General features: G+C 30.4%; 2 protein-coding genes across 2 annotated transcripts; one reads left to right on the top strand and one right to left on the bottom strand.

The window, feature by feature from the left end:
- Positions 1-307: 307 nt before the first annotated feature.
- On the bottom strand, positions 308-1360 carry TRIADDRAFT_52024 (uncharacterized protein; the record flags this gene model as incomplete). Its single annotated transcript, XM_002107951.1, has 2 exons — positions 308-1128; positions 1210-1360. The coding sequence occupies 2 exons, from the start codon at positions 1358-1360 to the stop codon at positions 308-310; spliced, it is 972 nt and encodes a 323-aa protein (XP_002107987.1).
- Positions 1361-15992: 14632 nt separating this feature from the next.
- TRIADDRAFT_52023 (uncharacterized protein) lies at positions 15993-17228 on the top strand (the record flags this gene model as incomplete). The annotated part of the gene is made up of 1 exon (XM_002108713.1): positions 15993-17228. The coding sequence occupies one exon, from the start codon at positions 15993-15995 to the stop codon at positions 17226-17228; it is 1236 nt and encodes a 411-aa protein (XP_002108749.1).
- Positions 17229-20009: the final 2781 nt, after the last annotated feature.

Below are 20009 nucleotides of genomic sequence, written 5' to 3'. Positions count from 1 at the left end.
TACAGCTTATTCCATTGCAATCAACAGCTAAAACTGAATCCAACTTTTGTAAAGTATTATCAATTTGGGAGAATCTTCTACTTCAAAACAAGAATAGCTCTAGAAATTTTGATTAACCCTTAAGCGATCCGCGCACGAATTTTTTTGAGCTGAAAATCACCATTTCTTTAAGAAACTTACTAACTTTCTAATTCAGTATCAACTTTTGCAAATATACAATTGCAGTAAGTATATGCAGTAGCTTATAGAAATTGAAACGTAATATTGCATTATATGGATATAATATGACATGCAATAAATGCGAAAATCAGTGATTACTGGTATTTGCAATTGATGTCAACCGATGAGTTCTGGCCTTGTAATAATTATGTTTACGAGTAATAAATTGGAATATGCTGCGACGATACGCACGATTAGTAGCAGCATAAATGAATGGATTGATACACGAATTAAAAATAACTAAAGTTTTAGTCACACCATGGACAATAAACGAATAATCGATAATCTCAAAATTCATCATTACGAAGTAAATTTCATTGGGCAACCAACAGACAACCAAAGCCGCCGAAGAAACGAAACACATTGTAGTTACACGACGACGAGCAATATATTTTGCACTTTGCTCCTGGGTTAAACCTCCAACTTTGTGTGAAAATAATGTCTTTTTAGCAATATTGACGTAACATAAAATAATTAAAAGGACTGGTAGAAATAATCGTGTTATTTCAAAGACCGTAAATAAAGTTAAGTTTTGACTTGGCTTGGGAAATATTGGACTCCACACGCAAGGTGGAAATACGCCAGGAACATAAATCTTACCTAACAAATTATCTAAATTTAATATTATGACGAGGATAATAACAATACCAATACATATCTTAACACGACGAAGAGCAAACCATTTGCTATACTTCGTTGCTCGAACAACTGCTGCCCAACGTTCTATACTAATTAGCATAACCAGCATAACAGATAAATTGCCAAGAGAGAAGAAAATAAAGAACGAATCAACCAAGTGGCAAAATATGGCACCACCAGGTATTCCAGTAGGAAATGAATAATAACGTATGCCAATTATTAAAGATGGTGTAAAGAACATAACTATACCGGTTAAGCTATCAACGATAGCTAGAGTAAAAATTAGCATATTAGTTGGATTAGCTATGATTGATCGATCATATAAGATCACTAGGATTATTATGCCGTTACCTCCAATCGACATTGTAGCAATAGAGCCATAAATAATACTCAAAAATAATGGAACATCATCGTAATTAGGTGCTGGTGTAGTAGGCGTTTGATTTGTAAAATTTGGTGTATTTGTAATCAAGTTATGATAGGGAAAAGTAGTAGCTGTCATATCTCTTTGGATAAATATGCAATAGAATTGATGGAAAAGACTTTCTGTTACTGTATCTATGTATTAGTAGGTAGAGCAATGCAAATTTTGAGTGAAGAAATCCTGAAGCTGAACGTTATGTCAAAGCGAAAATGGTATCGGTTTAAAAACACCGTAATCAACAATTCTGCGTGTGCCACTACCGTACCAAATCGTTTGGGCGTATATGATTTAACGTAACCCTTTTCAATGAAGCTAGCAGCTTTCGTAATGATTTAGTATGCCTAAGATGATTGATTTTTTCAAATAAAATGTATATAATACATATAAAGAATATTCTTAGATACCGGGCTATCTTTTTTCCTAAGGTTGATTTGATTATGGCAATCGATTTAAGGATATCCTATATCCAAGCTTACTCGCCATAGTACTTCTGAACAATGATGGTAATGACTAAACTGATTGACCAATTTATAGAAGGTTAGGCTATTATATATCACGTTCAATCAACCAATAACCCGTTGAATGTAACTCAATGGCATATACAATAACATATTTACATGTCATCTGCTTTAGTAATATGAGTAGAAATGTTACTTTTTCAGAAAAAAATACTTTTTGAATGGAGTCAATGAAATAACTTTAGAAAAACGATAGATTTTAGCGTTGACTTAGAATTGCCCACTATACGGAGTTTTAATTAATCGCAGATTTAATAAATAAAAAATAGCTTGGATTAATTCGCTATGTAAGGAACAATTTAATAAATATGAGTATTTAAGAAAGCGCCGATTCTCGATTTTTAATAATTTCATGACCTAAAATACTTCATTTCCAGTCTCATTGATATATTTATTAAACCTACCTTTTATATAGGTCATTTAATAGATATAACTTTAGAAAAGAAAAAGAGAATACTGAATTATGTTCTTTTGTAAATGTGACGATTGTATAATATTGGATAAATCCAATTCGAAAAATTAATGAAGAACTTTTTAAATCAACATAATTATTCAATTTATGATTGTCTAATTGACAGTTGCGATAGGATTAAAATCATTGTTTTAACATATTTATTGATTCGTACTCAAACTAAACATAACTACTATTACTGTTGCTAACATAACAACCATATTTCTTAATTTATGATGATAATATGTATATATAATGATGCCATCATCAATTTGAGGCTTAATTAAGAGAACTACATTTATTATTATCATATGCAGCCCACTTTGATAATGTAAATTGACAGCCTACTTCCTATATTATTTATATGGGAAGACGATGTCAACAACACATCTCCACTCTATTATTAATCTTTCGCGAATAAAATACTGATAATTTTTAACTGTCTATAAATGATGATCTAACGATAACAATTGTTACTATTTGGCCATGATGAATACGTTACTTAGGACCAGGTGCTTAAACGACATTATGATTGTTAAGATAATTTACTTTTCAGGATAGTCTAGACCGATAGTCCATTAAAATCAGAATTAAATACTACAACAAGAAGTCAGATTAGATATAATGTAGCAAGGCCTCATTTATCAATATATATGCTTTCGTATGTAAAGATTCCTGTGACAATTTAGCAGATATTAGCATCTGCTGTGTGTGATTAGTCGATAATATCTACTTTTCTATCCAGGCTAAATGCCGGGTAATATTGTTTTAGCTCTATATATATATCATTACTTATCAATCAAGATCACTATACTTGAGTTAAAAGATCTATACGCTTTACGGTGCAAGTACCTATTTTTAATTTACAGGCATCAGTACTAAATTGAATCGTTAGTAATAATTGGAACAATAATCGCAAGGCTCAATTTTATTTGCCACATAAATAATTCATAGTTCATATAAGTATTGATTGTACTTGAAACGCAAATGATAAATATCTAAAACAATTATTTATTATACCAAATTTTAGATGTTTCCCCTGTTCATTCTATTATTCCTAGTAATTATACAATTTCTTTGTTATATGGGAGGAATTGTAAAGTTCTACATTACGTCAAAAGGCGAAACAAGAAAAAATGCAAGCTGCAAAACGAAAATAGCAGCAAATTTTTTTCACCCACGTTAGAAATATAGAATTAAATTACCAAAAATAATTAATCTATTCAGGTGTCGTATACGACATTATTTCGATTACCATATGTTTTCGCTTATTTAATTATGGTTGACCTATCAGACTTTCAATTTACAACATAGCTAAGGCTCTGTCAGTACTGTTCCAAGTTTAACTCAATTTCCGGAGAGAATATAGAATTGATCTGTGTCTATTTAATAAGTAGATCACAATTTAGGAACATCATTTTTAACAAACTATTACAGAAACTTACTATAGTACGAGATTATGAACAATGTTGCGTTCAATTTTTAGATTAAGATCAATCCATTTTAAATGTTGCAATGAATAAAAATTAAAGAGATAAAATGAAATATTTGGAGTACTACTGACTGATTACAATATTGATAACTTAACTATACTGAGACTTTCAGTTACCAATATTTGTTTATTGAACCATATAAAAGATAATGTCTTTGACAACTTCTATTCTGTAACTTTGATGGAAGGTGACCATTACTGATAGTTATCAAAGTTGGTCGTGGCATAGTTAAATTAGGTATAAATTATAATCTCCGGAGCAGGCTGTCTAGTGTTATATTATAAAGCATACAGAAAAAATGTACAGATTATTTCAAACAGTAGTACCATCTATTCTAAATATCTTCCAATTATTTTGTTTTTTAAACAGCTGTGACCCTACAGTTTAAGCAATTTCATTTAATCTGTTACCGGTATTTCTTTAATACAGTACAAGTATAGAACTCATTTCGTAGTTAACGAATAGATGTCTAACTTCATTAACAATTAATTTATGACCATATCCATAAATCTAACGATATCTATTTCCACGAATCAATTTCGATGGGGTTAAGCTGTCCGTAATTAGTATCTCTTATTGTATTAAAATCTTATTTAGCGACAGTATGCTAGTGAGCAGGTGTAAAATAATAGTCCTTTCGTGATCCAATGAAGGCCTACTTATAAACAAATACCAGCTCTTTATTAATTCAAAATTATTCGCGTAATAATTACTTAGATTACTAGTTAAGTCAAGTATAGTTCCCTTTTAATTCAACAATATTTTAATACGTAATAATGTCTTTTATACTGTATTTATGCTAATGACGCCTAGGTAGAAACCAACAAATTGTTAATTCATTTAAGAAACAATACTTAATTCCGAGTTAAAGATCAGCTTAATCATTAAAATTTATCTATCTACCATACTATTTATTTAAATATTATGCTTGATATCAGCTAATGGAGCCTCTTATTGTAGTACAATTTAGTATTAGTCCAATGGTTAAATTTAATGCATCGATCTTTTCATGAAATTAAAATCGCTATAAAGTCTAATATTGAACTAGTAGTTAAGTACTGTTATTACCGTACTATTCGTTTTCTTCCATGTCGAAATAGGTGCTTTCAAAGAGCTAATCTATGGTCTGCAAAGCTGTAGATTGATGCCGCTTGAAACTAACTAATTAAATAATAATTTAATGTAAGTAGTTCCAATTATTTTAGACTATTTCGTTATCTAGAGCGGCTTCAAGTAACCCAACTATAATACCATTATCCACTATTCAGTCGATTGAAACTATAACTTAATATTTTCTTACTCAGCGTTATTTCTAAAGAATATATAAATTGATATACAATAAAATAATTAGTCACTGGGGTAGTAATTGTCTGGAAGAAAGTAACTCAGAACCGACAGTAAACCGAGATATTCTATTATAATAGAATATGAGTCGTATGATTACTTTCTTTATGTGGCTTTGAATATTTTTATTACCGAGACCAATAGTGATTGTAACATTAGATTTAGTCAGAAGTCGATTGATAAGATCGAATCAAATGGATATAAGGGCATGTTTGTTGCTTACAAAGCGAATTGCGATGCACTAGATGTAACGCTGCAGCTAAAGAACGACAAACCTAATCTGCAATGGGATATTTCGACATTAATCTGTATGTGTGTACAGTAGGTTATCGTACCTTTGCATATATCATAAGCATCATTAAACTTAAAATATTGGTATTGAAATACTCATGTTGGTGATGCAATCCGTACAACTGCAAAATAAATCAGTCATAACGATAATATATCTTAGGGTGTTACCAGTTCAAAAAGTTCATTCATTTTTCGTTACTAAGCTTCTAACAACACCGATATTTGGCTAGTACTTATTAATCAATTAATTAAATTAACGCTTTACAACCGTAAAACTAGTTTGAAATCGATAAGCATTACCTAGTGCGGCGGAAGTTAATAATTATGTTAATATTTAAAAATTACCACCATTGCACGAGCTATTACTTAGAAAGTTTCCCGAGCTATAAATTATTAATAATACGAATGAATCATAAACTACTTAGCACTAAAAACTAATGTCAAGCTTGATTAAATTATGCTCATAGTCGAAGTAAGAATATTTCTGAAATAGTAAAGAAGCCATTTATAAAGAGCAATTCTAACATCCAAGTTTTATGACACCAGCACAGAGTAATAAAAAACTCAGCGACGTAGAGTCTTTAAATGAATAGGAATCTTAATTAAATTTGTAAACATTTGTTATCGTGAGGTCGAAGTTCAATAGGAATTTTTAATTAGCGAAATATGATCGTCAATTTAATTATTAAGGAAGCGGAAAAGCAATAATTACGATGTACGCATACTTTATTACAAATCAGATCTAAATTGCAATTGATGTTTCATTTGCAACTAATTTTTGCCTGCGTTTGGGAAAACTGATTAAAATTGACAGAGATAAACAATATTGCAATATGCAGACATCCGATCATGGTGTGCAAAATAGAGTAATATAAATATATGCTGGATTTTAGGGCTTTTGAAAAATAAAATTTGATAGTATTCATCATCAAACTTGAATATATCATCCTATGATAATCCTATGCATAACTAGTGAGAATTTTCGTGCGCGTATATATAAGTTATGTCATGCAGATAGTGCTATACGCATGCAGCTAATAAATACTCGTTAGTAGATATTGCATCATGCTTAACAAAGTTTCATGTTGCATACTAACTTGTAACAATTAAGTCGCAATAGGAGTTCTCTTCTGTCGACTTCTCATATATCTATATGCAGTATATATATAGTGGTTAAAAGAGCTTTATCACAAATATATAGCAGTGAATATATAGTTAATGTCAACTATTGCTGGATATAACTATTTCTCTAATTTCTCTTGTCTGGCTACTACCATCTTCTGCACTTCTTTTACATCGTTACCTTGCCACATCACTTTCAAAAACATATTTGTAAAGGTCTCTCAGTTATTACCATATATTTTTTACTACATTATTCCTTAGCATTCAAATACATTTGGAATAGACATTCAAGATCATATGCGCAGCGATGACAATATTTTTTTCCTAAGTTTTCCTTTACAAAGCCAACTTCCAGAGTGAAAGAGTCTCACTTGGTTTTCTCTCACACTGTAAACTAAATATTTTATGCTATTCATATGATTGTTTTATCTACTACTTGATCTTTATTTTTCTTTCTAATTTGTTTACCAGCCAGTTTGCTGATTATAATAATCACAAAATTAATTCATTGCAATTTACATGAGGCTATATACTACACAATTAGAAAGTGCAGCACAAATATTATGCTAATAATATACCCAAATATTGTGTCGAAGTTGGGCCACGACTATAAACTTCAAAATATGGCATACTGGTCCAAAATGATAACGTATAACTAATGTAAGTCCATGAAAAGATAACATGGATATCCATTTTTACGTTAACTTAGCACTTCTGCTACAACTATCACTTTATAAACTTTAGATATTTAAGCCTAATCTGTAATCTGCATTTTGTCTAAATAAAAAACATTTACTATAAAGATACGGTATTGTATTAAGATTGCATTATGCTTGTAATATATATTTAACATAGGCATTGCAAGGCGAAGTATTTATATTACAACTTTCATTTTATAAACTTTGGATATCTGAACTTAATCCGTAATTATAATCAGTATTCTATCTAAATATAAAAATATATTTGGTGTAACGATAATGTAGTGTATTAAGGTTAAGATAGGCTTGTACTTGTAGCATATCCGTATACTTAATACAGACCTTCTAACTTGTTTTTTTATTATAGATACTGTTATAATTATATTGCACTCTAAACCTATATCTTGTCATATTTAATTATTTAAAGTACTTATAGTGTTCTCTATTTTCTGAGAAATTTACTATCACTGAATCATTGAACCCTGCATCATAATAACGATGCTTACTAATACATCGTTGAATTTGATATGATTGCATGATAGAATATTTGTAACTTATTCAAATTTAATGCTGCTGTTGAAGTATTGGTAATCCAGTCAGCGTGTACATTCAATCACAAGTAAACATCCTAGTTTATGGATTATTTATGATCTAATTACTTTACCAATCAATATATCAAGCTAGTATGAACGTAATGCAGACAATTATGAAGAACAAACTAGCGTATCATCTACACATAACGAAGCATTTCGAATGGCAGATTGTGCTGCCATAATGAATTAGTTTCTTCAGTATTGTTTTCTGTTTTATCAAAACTCTTACTTTTTCATTATTGCTTTATGATACCTGAATGAATTGAAAAATAATAATGGTAGTCAACAAAATTAACAGGTAATTAGATGTTTATCTGGTGGTTTAGAACTAAAGATCAACTATGGCTACTTTCAGCAGAAAAGGTAATGAGTTATATTCCAATAGGTGGTGCGATAACTATTTTCACAAAACAATTTGAAGTAGGATACCATAGTGAGTTATAAGAATATGAATACATCAATTAATACTCTCAAATTTTTCAATACTGACCTATTTATACTATTTGCAAGTATCTTACTTAGTCCTGGATTTACAATAGCAATGAGTCATCTCAGTAATGGAATGAAAATATTTCTTCAATACAAAGAGAATAACTTCAATCTTGTTCGAATTGTTTTGAAAAAGAAACCGAAAGATCTATTTTATTATTAGTATAGTATTTTGCCCTTTCTATATTTGGAAAACGATGATTTGATGGTTATTATAATAATAGCAATATTGCTAAGAGAAAAATATTTGATCAATTTATCGAATAATGTGCTAACTGTAGTTATTGACTCTATTTTATCTTAGATTGAAGTATTTTTTCTTGTTATTTAACTTGTGATCGAAACTTAAATACCTTCTAATCCAGGTTAAATTAATAGAAAGATTAAGCATCTACAGTTATTGATTTAACAACTTCAGTGTTAATTATGACGACTATAGCTAAATTATAAATTTGCTGGCTGCATCAGATCATGAATTACTGGAAATAGAACAATCATGCTCTTGAATTTTTTCTTTCTTTTCTTAGAATCATTAATTTCATGAATAACTACATTGATGTTAAATTTAGAATTTCAATTTCAATTAGAATTTGATTAGGCTAAGAATGAAGGCTAAGGATTAGCCCGGATAGCCCCTAGCAAAGCAATATTGAAAAGTGACATAATCCCTGTAGACAATTGCCAACAAAATGGATAGTCTTTGAAACAAAATTAAACATTCTTTCTAAAGAAATTAAAATAATTATGTAAAGAGACTGTTTCTTTCTTAGAAACATATAACTGTATTGTGCTCAATTTCAAGGTTTTCTTTTCTCCTGGTAAATAAGGATGCTTAACTCAATTCCTTCGCTAATCTTACTGTAACTTGATAGGTGATTTGATAGATCGTACTCTCTTTTTGACTTTGCAAATAGCTACACAACCATTTTATAGATGTAAACTGTCATGTTGATCGGAGTCTTGGCTTCATTTAATGAAGATCAATTAGCTTACAGCATTATTGTCGACATTAAGTATGGACGATCGGTAACGGCATTAAATTGTCTCCTACTTCTTCCTATGACTCCGTCATGATTAACAAATGCGGAATTTCGCCATGATCGGTCGCTATGTGAAACAATTAGTAACATTTTATTGCATGAAAAAACTCGATCGTTAGAATAATTAATTAACTTTGACTATACAGTAAATTAAAATTCAACAAATACTGATTAAATAAATTTCTTTTCTTCCTAATCTTTTTTTAAACACGCTCTATCTGGTATTGTTCATATTTTGGATTCTATTTGAAGTTAGTCAAGGTTTATTCCTACTGCGAGAGTGTGCTACTAATACTTCGATTTTCATAGTACACAGATGAAAGATCTTCTATTATTGGCATAGCCATGATTATAAATCATCACGACTTCTTATTTTAGTTACTTATTTCCATTATGCGACATAAAGATCTCGAAATTTCATGATTTTATAGCAGGTGAAATAGTCTTTTTATTATATCGTTTGCTGCCGTACTTCTTTATCTGAACTATCATTTTCTATGCAAGCCGTAAACTGAAGATATTGTAGCTTCTCAGTTTTTCTTATCATCACAGGATACGGCAATATTTTAAATGTTGAAATCGAATGAGAGCCTATCCAAAAAAAACTATAGATCCATAAAATGTAATCGAAAACGGCTATAATAAAAGCCTTATGTTGTATTTATAATAAAAATTGTCCATTTATGAGATAGAAATTATTTAACTACCAAATAGATAGTTTTTATCGCTTTCAATTGCTAGTGTAATCACATAGAAGCATTTTATCTTATTGATTAATAAGGTGCTGGGGTTCTTCCTTATTTGTCTCTACGTTCAAGGCGATTCATAAATGTTCTTGTGGTAATAGATTGGTATCTATTCAATCTAGTAAACTATAACATAAGCTTTAAATATCCAATCGGTAGAAGATTGGTTAATCATAGCGCAATAAACCCGGAAGCAGGAGATGTTCTACTTATAATGCAAGGGGGTTGATTCTAATCTTAAAAATCATACTATAACCCTTACATGCTTTAGCAAGCATTGATCAACGCTGTGATAAACATTCCTTTGCAGATTCTACAGATTCTTACTGATATGTCACGGCCAATTGAACTCTAAATGGTAGTAGCAATCTTTGATGAAGAGTCGATCCATGATAGTAAACCACAAGTACACAATAAAGGAACAATCCAAAGGATTTCTCTTCCTACTTTAATTTAACAAGATAAATAGATTGATGTTTAAATTCAATGATCCAGATTCATTTATGTCATTGATGCCTATAATATCGGGTTTTCCTTAAACAGAATTATGAATTAAATTTGCTTCATTCGATTTTCACCGTTCTAAGCGGTTTAAAATTAAAATAGACTAGCTCGTGAACTTACTATATCGCAATAAACTCAAAGCCATTTATTACTAATATCTATAATATTGAAACTAACAATTGAAGTACACCTTTAAAATACGGTTAAGTAAGGCATGATTGCTACAAAGTTTTCTTTTATCAGGTAAAATGAATCTGAAACTGATGTTACGGATCCATACAATTCTTAAAATCTTGAAGCGTGTGCAAAATAAAAACGAAATTTACATAAAACTTTACTATTCTGTAGCCTGAAATTTGAAATTCGCTCAACTTCTGCTTAAAATTGGAACATAATCTAGCAGATACTTTGAAAATACTGAAAATCTTAAGTGGCAATATGAATTCCGATAAATTTTGTCGTAATTGCATACATACCGTCCGTACTTATCATCTATACTCCTAAATGCTTCTAATCCTATATTATAATCCTACATTGCTAGTGTAATGAGTAGATCATATAACTACAGATTCACGTCTTGCTCAATTTCAAATCGCTCTGATGAACATTAAATAATAAGGTAAGATGTGATATACTGCGTAAATTTTATATTATATGGTATGAAGGCGATATAGGTATTATTAAAGAGCGCAAAAATTGAAAATTTTAGGTTACTTGGACTAATTTAAATGTTTTAAAAATGGTAAGAAAATACACGATAGCGTTGTCGTTGTGGCCAACTTAGTACGTTATAGTAGCTGATAAATCTCAGTCGCTAAGCTTAACTATTAAATAAGCTATAACGTCCAGCAATGAAATTAATACGGATTTTTTACTGGGCGATTAATGCAATAGTCTAATTCTGATGCACTATACTAAGTAAGACATGAATTTAAAAGATACATATGCCAACACATTGCGTAACCTGCTGTATATTAAGAAAGATCTTATTACTAGTCCTGCTTTTAATCTTTTTAATGTTAAACTGTCTTCATGCTCTAGAATCCAGCTGGTAGGCATAATGATCTCGGTCCACTTATAACATACTGCTTCATAGCTGTAATAACTTAACTCCTACGAGTATGCATAATGATACTAGCTAACTTACTGATATAATGATTTTAATTCGATTGCATCAATTTTGCCCATCCGGTATCTAAATAATATTCATTCTTAGCTATATCAGCAGTATTTTTTCGCTCGCTAACGTACTGTAGATAATATTATTAGTAAGCTAAAGGAGTTGTCAAGGAAGTGTAATGCCGTTGTTGTTGTATATAGACATTTCGTGTGGCAAGGACTAAAAACTTTCTTTTCTTATACAGCTGTTGTATTAATCAGTTATTTCGAAAATATAGCTTAATAAATAGGTTGATTTCTACTTTAATCTATTGATGATCATTATAATATGGCAGCAAGAATTACATTTCCTCTATAGAGTTATGAAAACAAAAGTTTATTTTTTACATATCAAACAATCACAGACATAAATATCTTTATCATAAGATATGCATTGACAATTGTTAAGTGCTTCGAAAAATAAATTATAGCTTCTACTATTATTATAATATAGCTGAATACCATTTACCACTCTTATTGATGGTAGAAACTAATATTATAATTGGATATTTCTTACCATTTGGATAATGGACGAATTGATCCCTGTACCTGTACATGGCAGCTTTTACCAAGGATATAAGGAGCCTGACTTATTTTCAAGAGGCAGAATAAATAACATCCGTCTTTGACTACAAATGTTACACATCAATATTATAACAATACGTACAATTCTTTGATGTTAATCAACAAATTCTTATCAAACTTACTATAATAAAGCCTAATAAGAAAAGCATAAAGGTTGCTGTCAGTTTAATGTGTATATAAGCCTTATTATTGCTGTTAAAGCTTCCCATTTTAACGGTAATTTTTATGCTTCTCTTAGATTCATCGCACTGCTAGAAGACTAGTATACTAACGATAATATTAAAATAGAATAGGAATAGATAACTAGTGAGTAAATATATTGGCATATAGAATACATCTAAGACAAACAGTACTCTTCCGACAAGTTATCACTTGTTATGAGATAGAAATCCGTCATATTATCGTAATTATTCGTAATTAAATTGAACTTAGGTCTTACGCATTTGTAGGCCCTTTTGAAGATTTTAGGTTCAATTTTCGTCTTAATTAAGGAACAGCTTTTAAATTTATCGCCTTAGTCTATTACAATATCTGTATTATAAATGGATCGATAGATATGATAACAAAATACTCTATTAAATAAGAAACATGATCGTTCTTAATTTCTATTTCAACAGTTGATTGAATACAATCATCCAACACAATATAGGTAAACAACTTGCCAGCAAAAATATTGAAATTAATAATATAATAGTTAAAAATAGATAAAAAACAATGTTACAAGCAAATTATTTTATCGGTTCTTACGGATACAGAAAATGAATTTGATTTTGGTCGAAAAAAGTGAATTAATCAACTTCATCTCTCTCATTTGTGTAACAACTATATTGTGCCCTATAATGTAAGAAAAAGGAGAGATTGATTTCTTGTTTAACACAATTACATGTAAAATTTAGCACACCATTACTGACGCTAAGGTCTGCTATATCAATTATTGAGAAAAAGAAGATAAATAAAATAATAAGATGCATTATTTGCTTTGACCTGATTTGAAAATAGCAAAATATATTTGCTTATAAACAATTTTAATACAAGGATTCGAAAGCGTTAACTATTTAATGTTGGCGCCACCGAGCTTATAAATTGTTTAACATGCTTCAGTAACTAAAAAGAATAAATGATGCTTCCATATTGCATGGTTAATGAAATTAAGTGACATATTCGAAATAAAGTAAGCCCCTTAAGCGCGTATTTATTGATCTAGTACGACTACGCTACAAATAACGGACTGTGTTATATTTCAAATTTTGTTAATCTTCTGTACGTGTTATAAGCTTTTATTGCGCTAACAAATATAAATGTTTCTGTAGCTATAATCAATTTCATCATCTATTTGAGCTTGAAGAAGTAAGTCACCGTTTAGTTATCTTTTAAGTACATCTTTAATGGTCTACCGTTGGGCATCACCTTATAAGAGCTGAGGAATTAATACTTGAGAATAAAATTCAACTCGATTTCATCTAAGGATGTGTTGTTGTAACGCATTAAAATATCCCTGAATGATGCTTAATCCAGCTATATATATTAATACATTTATGAAATGGAAGCCATGGAAACGGAATTTATGTAGTATCGATACTAAGGACATACTATGGGTAGATTCTTTTTCATATACAGTGAAATATCACTGATTATAATGATGTATAAAAATTCGAAGATTCAGCCTAAACTTGATTTATAATTTAAAGCTGTTGGTATAGTAATTAATCATTTAGTAACAATAAATCAATGAAACTTACTAAGATTTTGCATGTTATTTAATTAGGTTGGTAGAACTATGTTAGCTTACTTTAAATCTTAATTTTGTTCCAAATTGATAAATGTGATATCCAATTCTATTTGCATGCTACCAGTAAAAGAATCAACTCGACCCCCATAGATTGCAAAAAATCATACTTTAGTTACGATAGCTCAAAATAGAAAATTGAAACTCTATCTACTCATCAGGAGAGATATGATTTAATACCCTTAAAATCATTGATAGCTAAGTTATGCTAGATAGGATTTTGTTACATATGCCGTTAGAATATTTGTATACTAGCAAATATCGGAATAAAAATTGTGACATAATGAAGGCTAACTCATAAATAATTTTGCCAGCTCATCAAGTTGAAAAAATCAATGAATCAAATTTACTGATTATATTATATATTACAGTATATAATCATTTAAATATTTAAATAAATTTTAAAATCAGCAAGATTGATAGATATCGAAATTGCCGCGTTCTGAATCTTACGTTAAGGGAAAGATAATAAGGCCTTATTAAACGGACAAAAGAAAGTGAAGGGCTATCAAGTGCATTAATAGTAGTTAGATTAAATCGGAAATACGGAAATTGAAAGGATGTTTATTATTATTAGTACTTTAGCGTGCATGTAGACTATTCTATTATTATGAATAAAAAGTAATTTTGAAAAAAAATACCGATATGTTGCATCGTTATATAAATGATTACAGTCAATATATTGAAAGAATTCTCATAATGAGCGAAATAGCTATAAAAATATCCCTCAGTTAAGAATTATTTAGAAGCAGAAAAGGTTATTTATGACACCTTTATTATGACTACGTTGATATTTACACTTAAAGAACGCGGAATTGCTTTAATGAAAGTAATTCTTTACTTTAGAGAGCGAATATAGTATTAAAATCCCCATCTTTTATGGATAATGAATACGATAGAAACTAGTGCACTAAAAGTTAAATATTTAAGGTATTTGAGTCATTCGATAAATTTAAGGGGAGAAAATTATCCTATCATTAGGTATTATGATATGGTAAACCATAAGTAATACCTAATCCTACATGAGTTAATTTCATGCATGGTTGACTAACGGAAGGCTTAGCAAGGATGACTGATTGCATATTTTTAACACGCTATAAGGATGTGATTGGTTAGGTTTTATCTATCTTTAAACTATAGAATAATACTTAGACTTTAGTAATATGCTGAATGTCTATCCAGAAATTCTTATGAATATAACAGGTCAAAAATGAAATTATTTAACATTTTCTTTATTTCTTTCATCATTTCCTGATCAGTTTCTAATACTGGTATTAGGTGATCATTTCAGTGTTCAATGAGGCTATATTTATTTTATTCTGTAATATTTTTTATAGAAGGCAATGTACTGTTCTGAAGGCAAGAAAAATCACTTTGTTTAAGGATTACGCGTAATCATAGATATAGCTATTACTATTTCAATATAATTTACCCTCAAGATATACAGTATTGCAAATTAATTCTTTGGATAGTAGATAATCGATTCATAAATAATACAGTAAAAGGAATAGGGAGTTCTGATCGGCAGGTATTTGTCTGCTATCACCATAAGCAGTTTAGCTCGATCTTATTAATAACATAACTTAGAATGAAATGCCGTTAAAATAACGTAAAAATAACTTCTTTATTTCATTTGTTTTGTAGCCTAACTTGTTTACTAATGAAATAGAATTAAATTCCATAGAATGAATATAAAAATTGGCATATTTATATATTTTCAGGTTACTCTGCCCTTAGGTGTTGCCATAACGTCTTGCAATAACTAGAAATAGTCGGCAAGATTCCAATAATACTCATTTGATATTACCGTAAATCGCACGCGAATCTTCTCATAAGCTTGTGCTCCCTTGGTTAAAGAGCGATAACTTTCAGAGTTAACGTCAGTAATCACTATGGGATACAACTTATGCCGGAATAACTCTTCCTTCCAATGGATGCCATTACAACCAATACCAGTGGATAGAACATTGATCATTAAAATTTTATGCATCATCTATAGTGTGTTAAGTATATTTGCTCTTCTGTGTAATGGTCTTGTTTTGGTAGCCATTGTACGTGATCGTCAGATTAGCCCTAAATTTTCGAATGCATTAGTTTGTAACTTAATTATGAGTGATTTTCTGCTTAGTTTAGTCGCTTTACTGACGTTTATCTTGGCCTTTCTCTTTGCATCACCTAATACTTATCCCCAAGGATTGGCTGGCCAATTATTCTGCTATATCATTCGTTCTAAATTTGCTATTTACATGCTGAATGCAGTCTCAGTAGCGACTATAGCAGCCATCAGCATCGAGCGCTATATTGCTGTCCTTCGGCCATTAAATTATAAAAAAGTTTGCACAGTCGCCAGGATTAAATGGGTCATTGTCGCTATTTGGCTGATGCAACCGATTCTAACTTCTGATTATATTCTCAGCGTTTCTTTTCATTCAAGCAAGAATAAAACCAATAAAAAAGTGGCAAGATGCTTACTGGCAAAATATCATTATTTACCTCAGTCTAATCACTTTCTAAGAGTAAATCATTTGCTGTTAGCTGCCACCTTAACCTTATCCATGATCCGTTTCTTGTTGCCGCTGCTAATAACAACATATTCTTACCTTAAAATAGGCCAAAACTCTCATTTACATAATGAAGCCCTTTATCATCGACATCGAACTTACTCTTCGACCTCTATTGCTATACGTCGTTTAACTCGTATGGCATCGGTAGCAACAGTCATTTTATTATTATGCTGGATACCAAGGGAAATTTACATCTTATTAAGCAGAGTGATAGCTATTTCGCATAGCCAGATTGTGGATAATATTACCACAACTTTAGTCCTCTTGAAATGCTGCCTGAATCCATTCTTATATGCCATAACAAATAAAACTTATCGTCGAGCCGTTCTAAGATTAATTTTAAAACGACCATATCGTCGAGGAAACCATCATAGACCCGCAACAGTTCATACTTCTGAACGCAATATTTTTCTAACAAGTACAAGTCTCGATCAAAGCAAAGGTATCATCAGCAACTCAACCACGCTATCCACATTAGCTGGTAGTGTTATAAGTGGTGGAAATCATCTTGATATTAATACTTTACCTACTGGTCTAAGAAGATGTGCCTGGGAAGCTCATTAATCTTAGTAATTATTATTCCTGTTGAAATAGTCGATTCCTTAATATTGTTAGAAACTATAATCTGAGATTATTTATAACTACTGTTCTTCATGTCATAGACGACAAGGGTTTAATCCCGGCAATCAATAACTGCTGTCATTGTTCAGAATCATTTATTAGACATATCTTAAACCAGATTACATTTGATTGATATTAGCAATATTAAATTATGTAAACATCGACCGTACTCGATCATACACTTTGAAACGATATTCATACGCTATTATGCCGTGAACGAAAATAGTTGCATCGTGAATTTAGTGTCTGATCACATCTATATTATTTCATGTAGAATTCAAACATGTGATTTACCGACCGATAAATAGCCCAAAGAATTTAAATGAAATCTAGTGTACTCGCAAAGATAAATGATTTATTTTTGTACGTTTGCAACCAAAATAAGCTGCAGTTTTGCTATGCAAGGCATACTAATTTAAATCATTGTTGATTGAAGAGTGCAATTGGTTATAACATTATAAAGTAGAATGTGGATTGGGCATTTTGTCAATTATAGATTACATAAAATAGGTAGAAATTTCCATGCTGCATGCGCAGCGTACCTGTATTTCGACTCTAAGGCCTAGAAACTTTTAGGGACTCTATAAATGCTCAATTGGTATAGATTCTATTCATTAAAATGTAAATGATACGGTTATAAATCTTATACCATCAGCAGATACTAATAAAACGAATACTCACATATTATCATGTTAATAATTTTTTTGGCTTGACTGAAAAATAAATTCATGACCCAATTGTTCTACAACAGTAACTGTAATTACTTGGATAGTCTGTATCCCCGTATAACTCAAGTATCAAGACTAATAATACGATGTATTTTCAATAACTGTCTTTCGTAAATCAGCCCTCGCGTAGGTTTATCAGCATTTTCGCAATTTATCAATAGAAACTCGAAGTATACAGTAAATTCATTTCGCTTTTATTGACTTCCCATATCTTAATCTAGAAAAGTAGAAAACAAACTGGTGATCAGCGTATTTTAGATTTCTTGAATAATACGTAAACAATAACTACTTGCTGCTATATTTGCAGCAGTCATTAGGTTTATCGCATTCTTACTGCTTTTATAGTTTGTAAGCAAGCAATTATATCGAAGTTAAGGCCCAAAGAAATTAAAAATAGTTACGAAGGGTATTATGTTTTTTTACGCATGCTTTATGAATATCTCGAGATCTAAATTTTTTATTCTTACAATCACATTTTCTACTATGCTCTGTATAATTTACATAGCGAATTATAGGACCTTACCACTCTACAATATACCTATAGGCAAATATCCGTTTGTCAGATACAGTATTTATTAATGAAATAATTAGGTAAAAAAGACTTTAAATTTCAATATATAATACAGTGCATGGAAAATATCGCGCTAAAGGATGCAATCCTTGAACCCTATAGAAGGTTCTAGCCTTACTGCAGTTTAATTAGGGGTCAAGTTACGAATATCCGTTATTGATTAACCCGTACATTGATTAAATATTATCCAATAAATGAACGAAGCGCTATAGAATATCTAGGTAGATCTCTGACTATTAATTCTAATTATTATCAAATTGCTAATCTACAAGGATAAATCTGTGCATACTTAAGAATAATAACATAATTGCCGCTAATTTCCTAATCTGTATATGGCACAAAATACTGACTTAACACCGTATATATATTTAAATATAGTTAATCTATTAGTCTTTATATAAGGTAACAATAATCATTAAAACATAAATGATGAAGGACAACATCTTAAATAGAATTAAATAGAATTAATGTACTAGTATATTCATTATCCTTAATACATTAATGATGAAGAACAACGAAATTTTTAATTTTATGACCGATAAGAATGCCGTTAAGAATAGAAAACTTCTTTACTAAGCCTAATTTACTGATGAATCATATATTAGCCTTGCTTCATCTTCATAAATGATTTCGCATGAATCACAAAGAATTAGTTTATATTTTTACTAGATAAACGACGTAGTAATATTGCCTAGAATTGAACCTATTGTGCTCATCGTAATGAAAATAGTTAAATTACCTTGAACTTTATTGATTAGTTGCACGAAAACATAGGGACTAATTTTTTTTGTGGTACGCATTGCATTAACTCTAAATCTAAATTACTATCTAAATTATAAATTTAATGAAATAACTGGTTTTAACCTGCTGAATAGGGTAATGAAATGGAGTTATGCCGATAGATTAGCTCGCCAATCAATTTAAGTTAGGATGTGCTAGTATTGCATGCAAAGGTTAAAGTTTACTTTAATACCAGGTAGTAATTGGCGAAGAATTTATGATGTTATATCACTGACATATAAGTGATAAGCTAGTGAATCCTTGTGAATACGGGTGAATCATGCTCTGTCTTAGAATTTAGCAATAATAGAATTGATGATCGAGCACATAAGCAGACTAATTACTGTGTCAATATAATCTCATAGGTTGCTTAGTGATATTCATAAAGGACCAACATGCGAGAAAGCCATTAGTAATAGTAGCAGTTTAGATCAGTATTTTTAATTGATAATGTTCTGTAATTCGAAATTATGCAGTGCTGATGGAGAGAATCTAACCCTAATAAATAAAACTAACAACTTTTATCTAATGTTACGCAAGCGAGATCATTTGATGAACTTTTTCGGTTTACCATAAATGTATACAGGCTGGCTCGGTGTACCATATCAACGATGGAATTTCGGTAGCTGCGATTGGAAGCAACAT

The sequence above is a fragment of the Trichoplax adhaerens genome, genomic scaffold, assembly GCF_000150275.1.
Source record: "Trichoplax adhaerens TRIADscaffold_1 genomic scaffold, whole genome shotgun sequence".
NCBI lineage: Eukaryota > Metazoa > Placozoa > Uniplacotomia > Trichoplacea > Trichoplacidae > Trichoplax > Trichoplax adhaerens.
The sequence above is the reverse complement of the archived record's forward strand: the minus strand, read 5'-3'. Positions and strand labels throughout refer to the sequence as shown.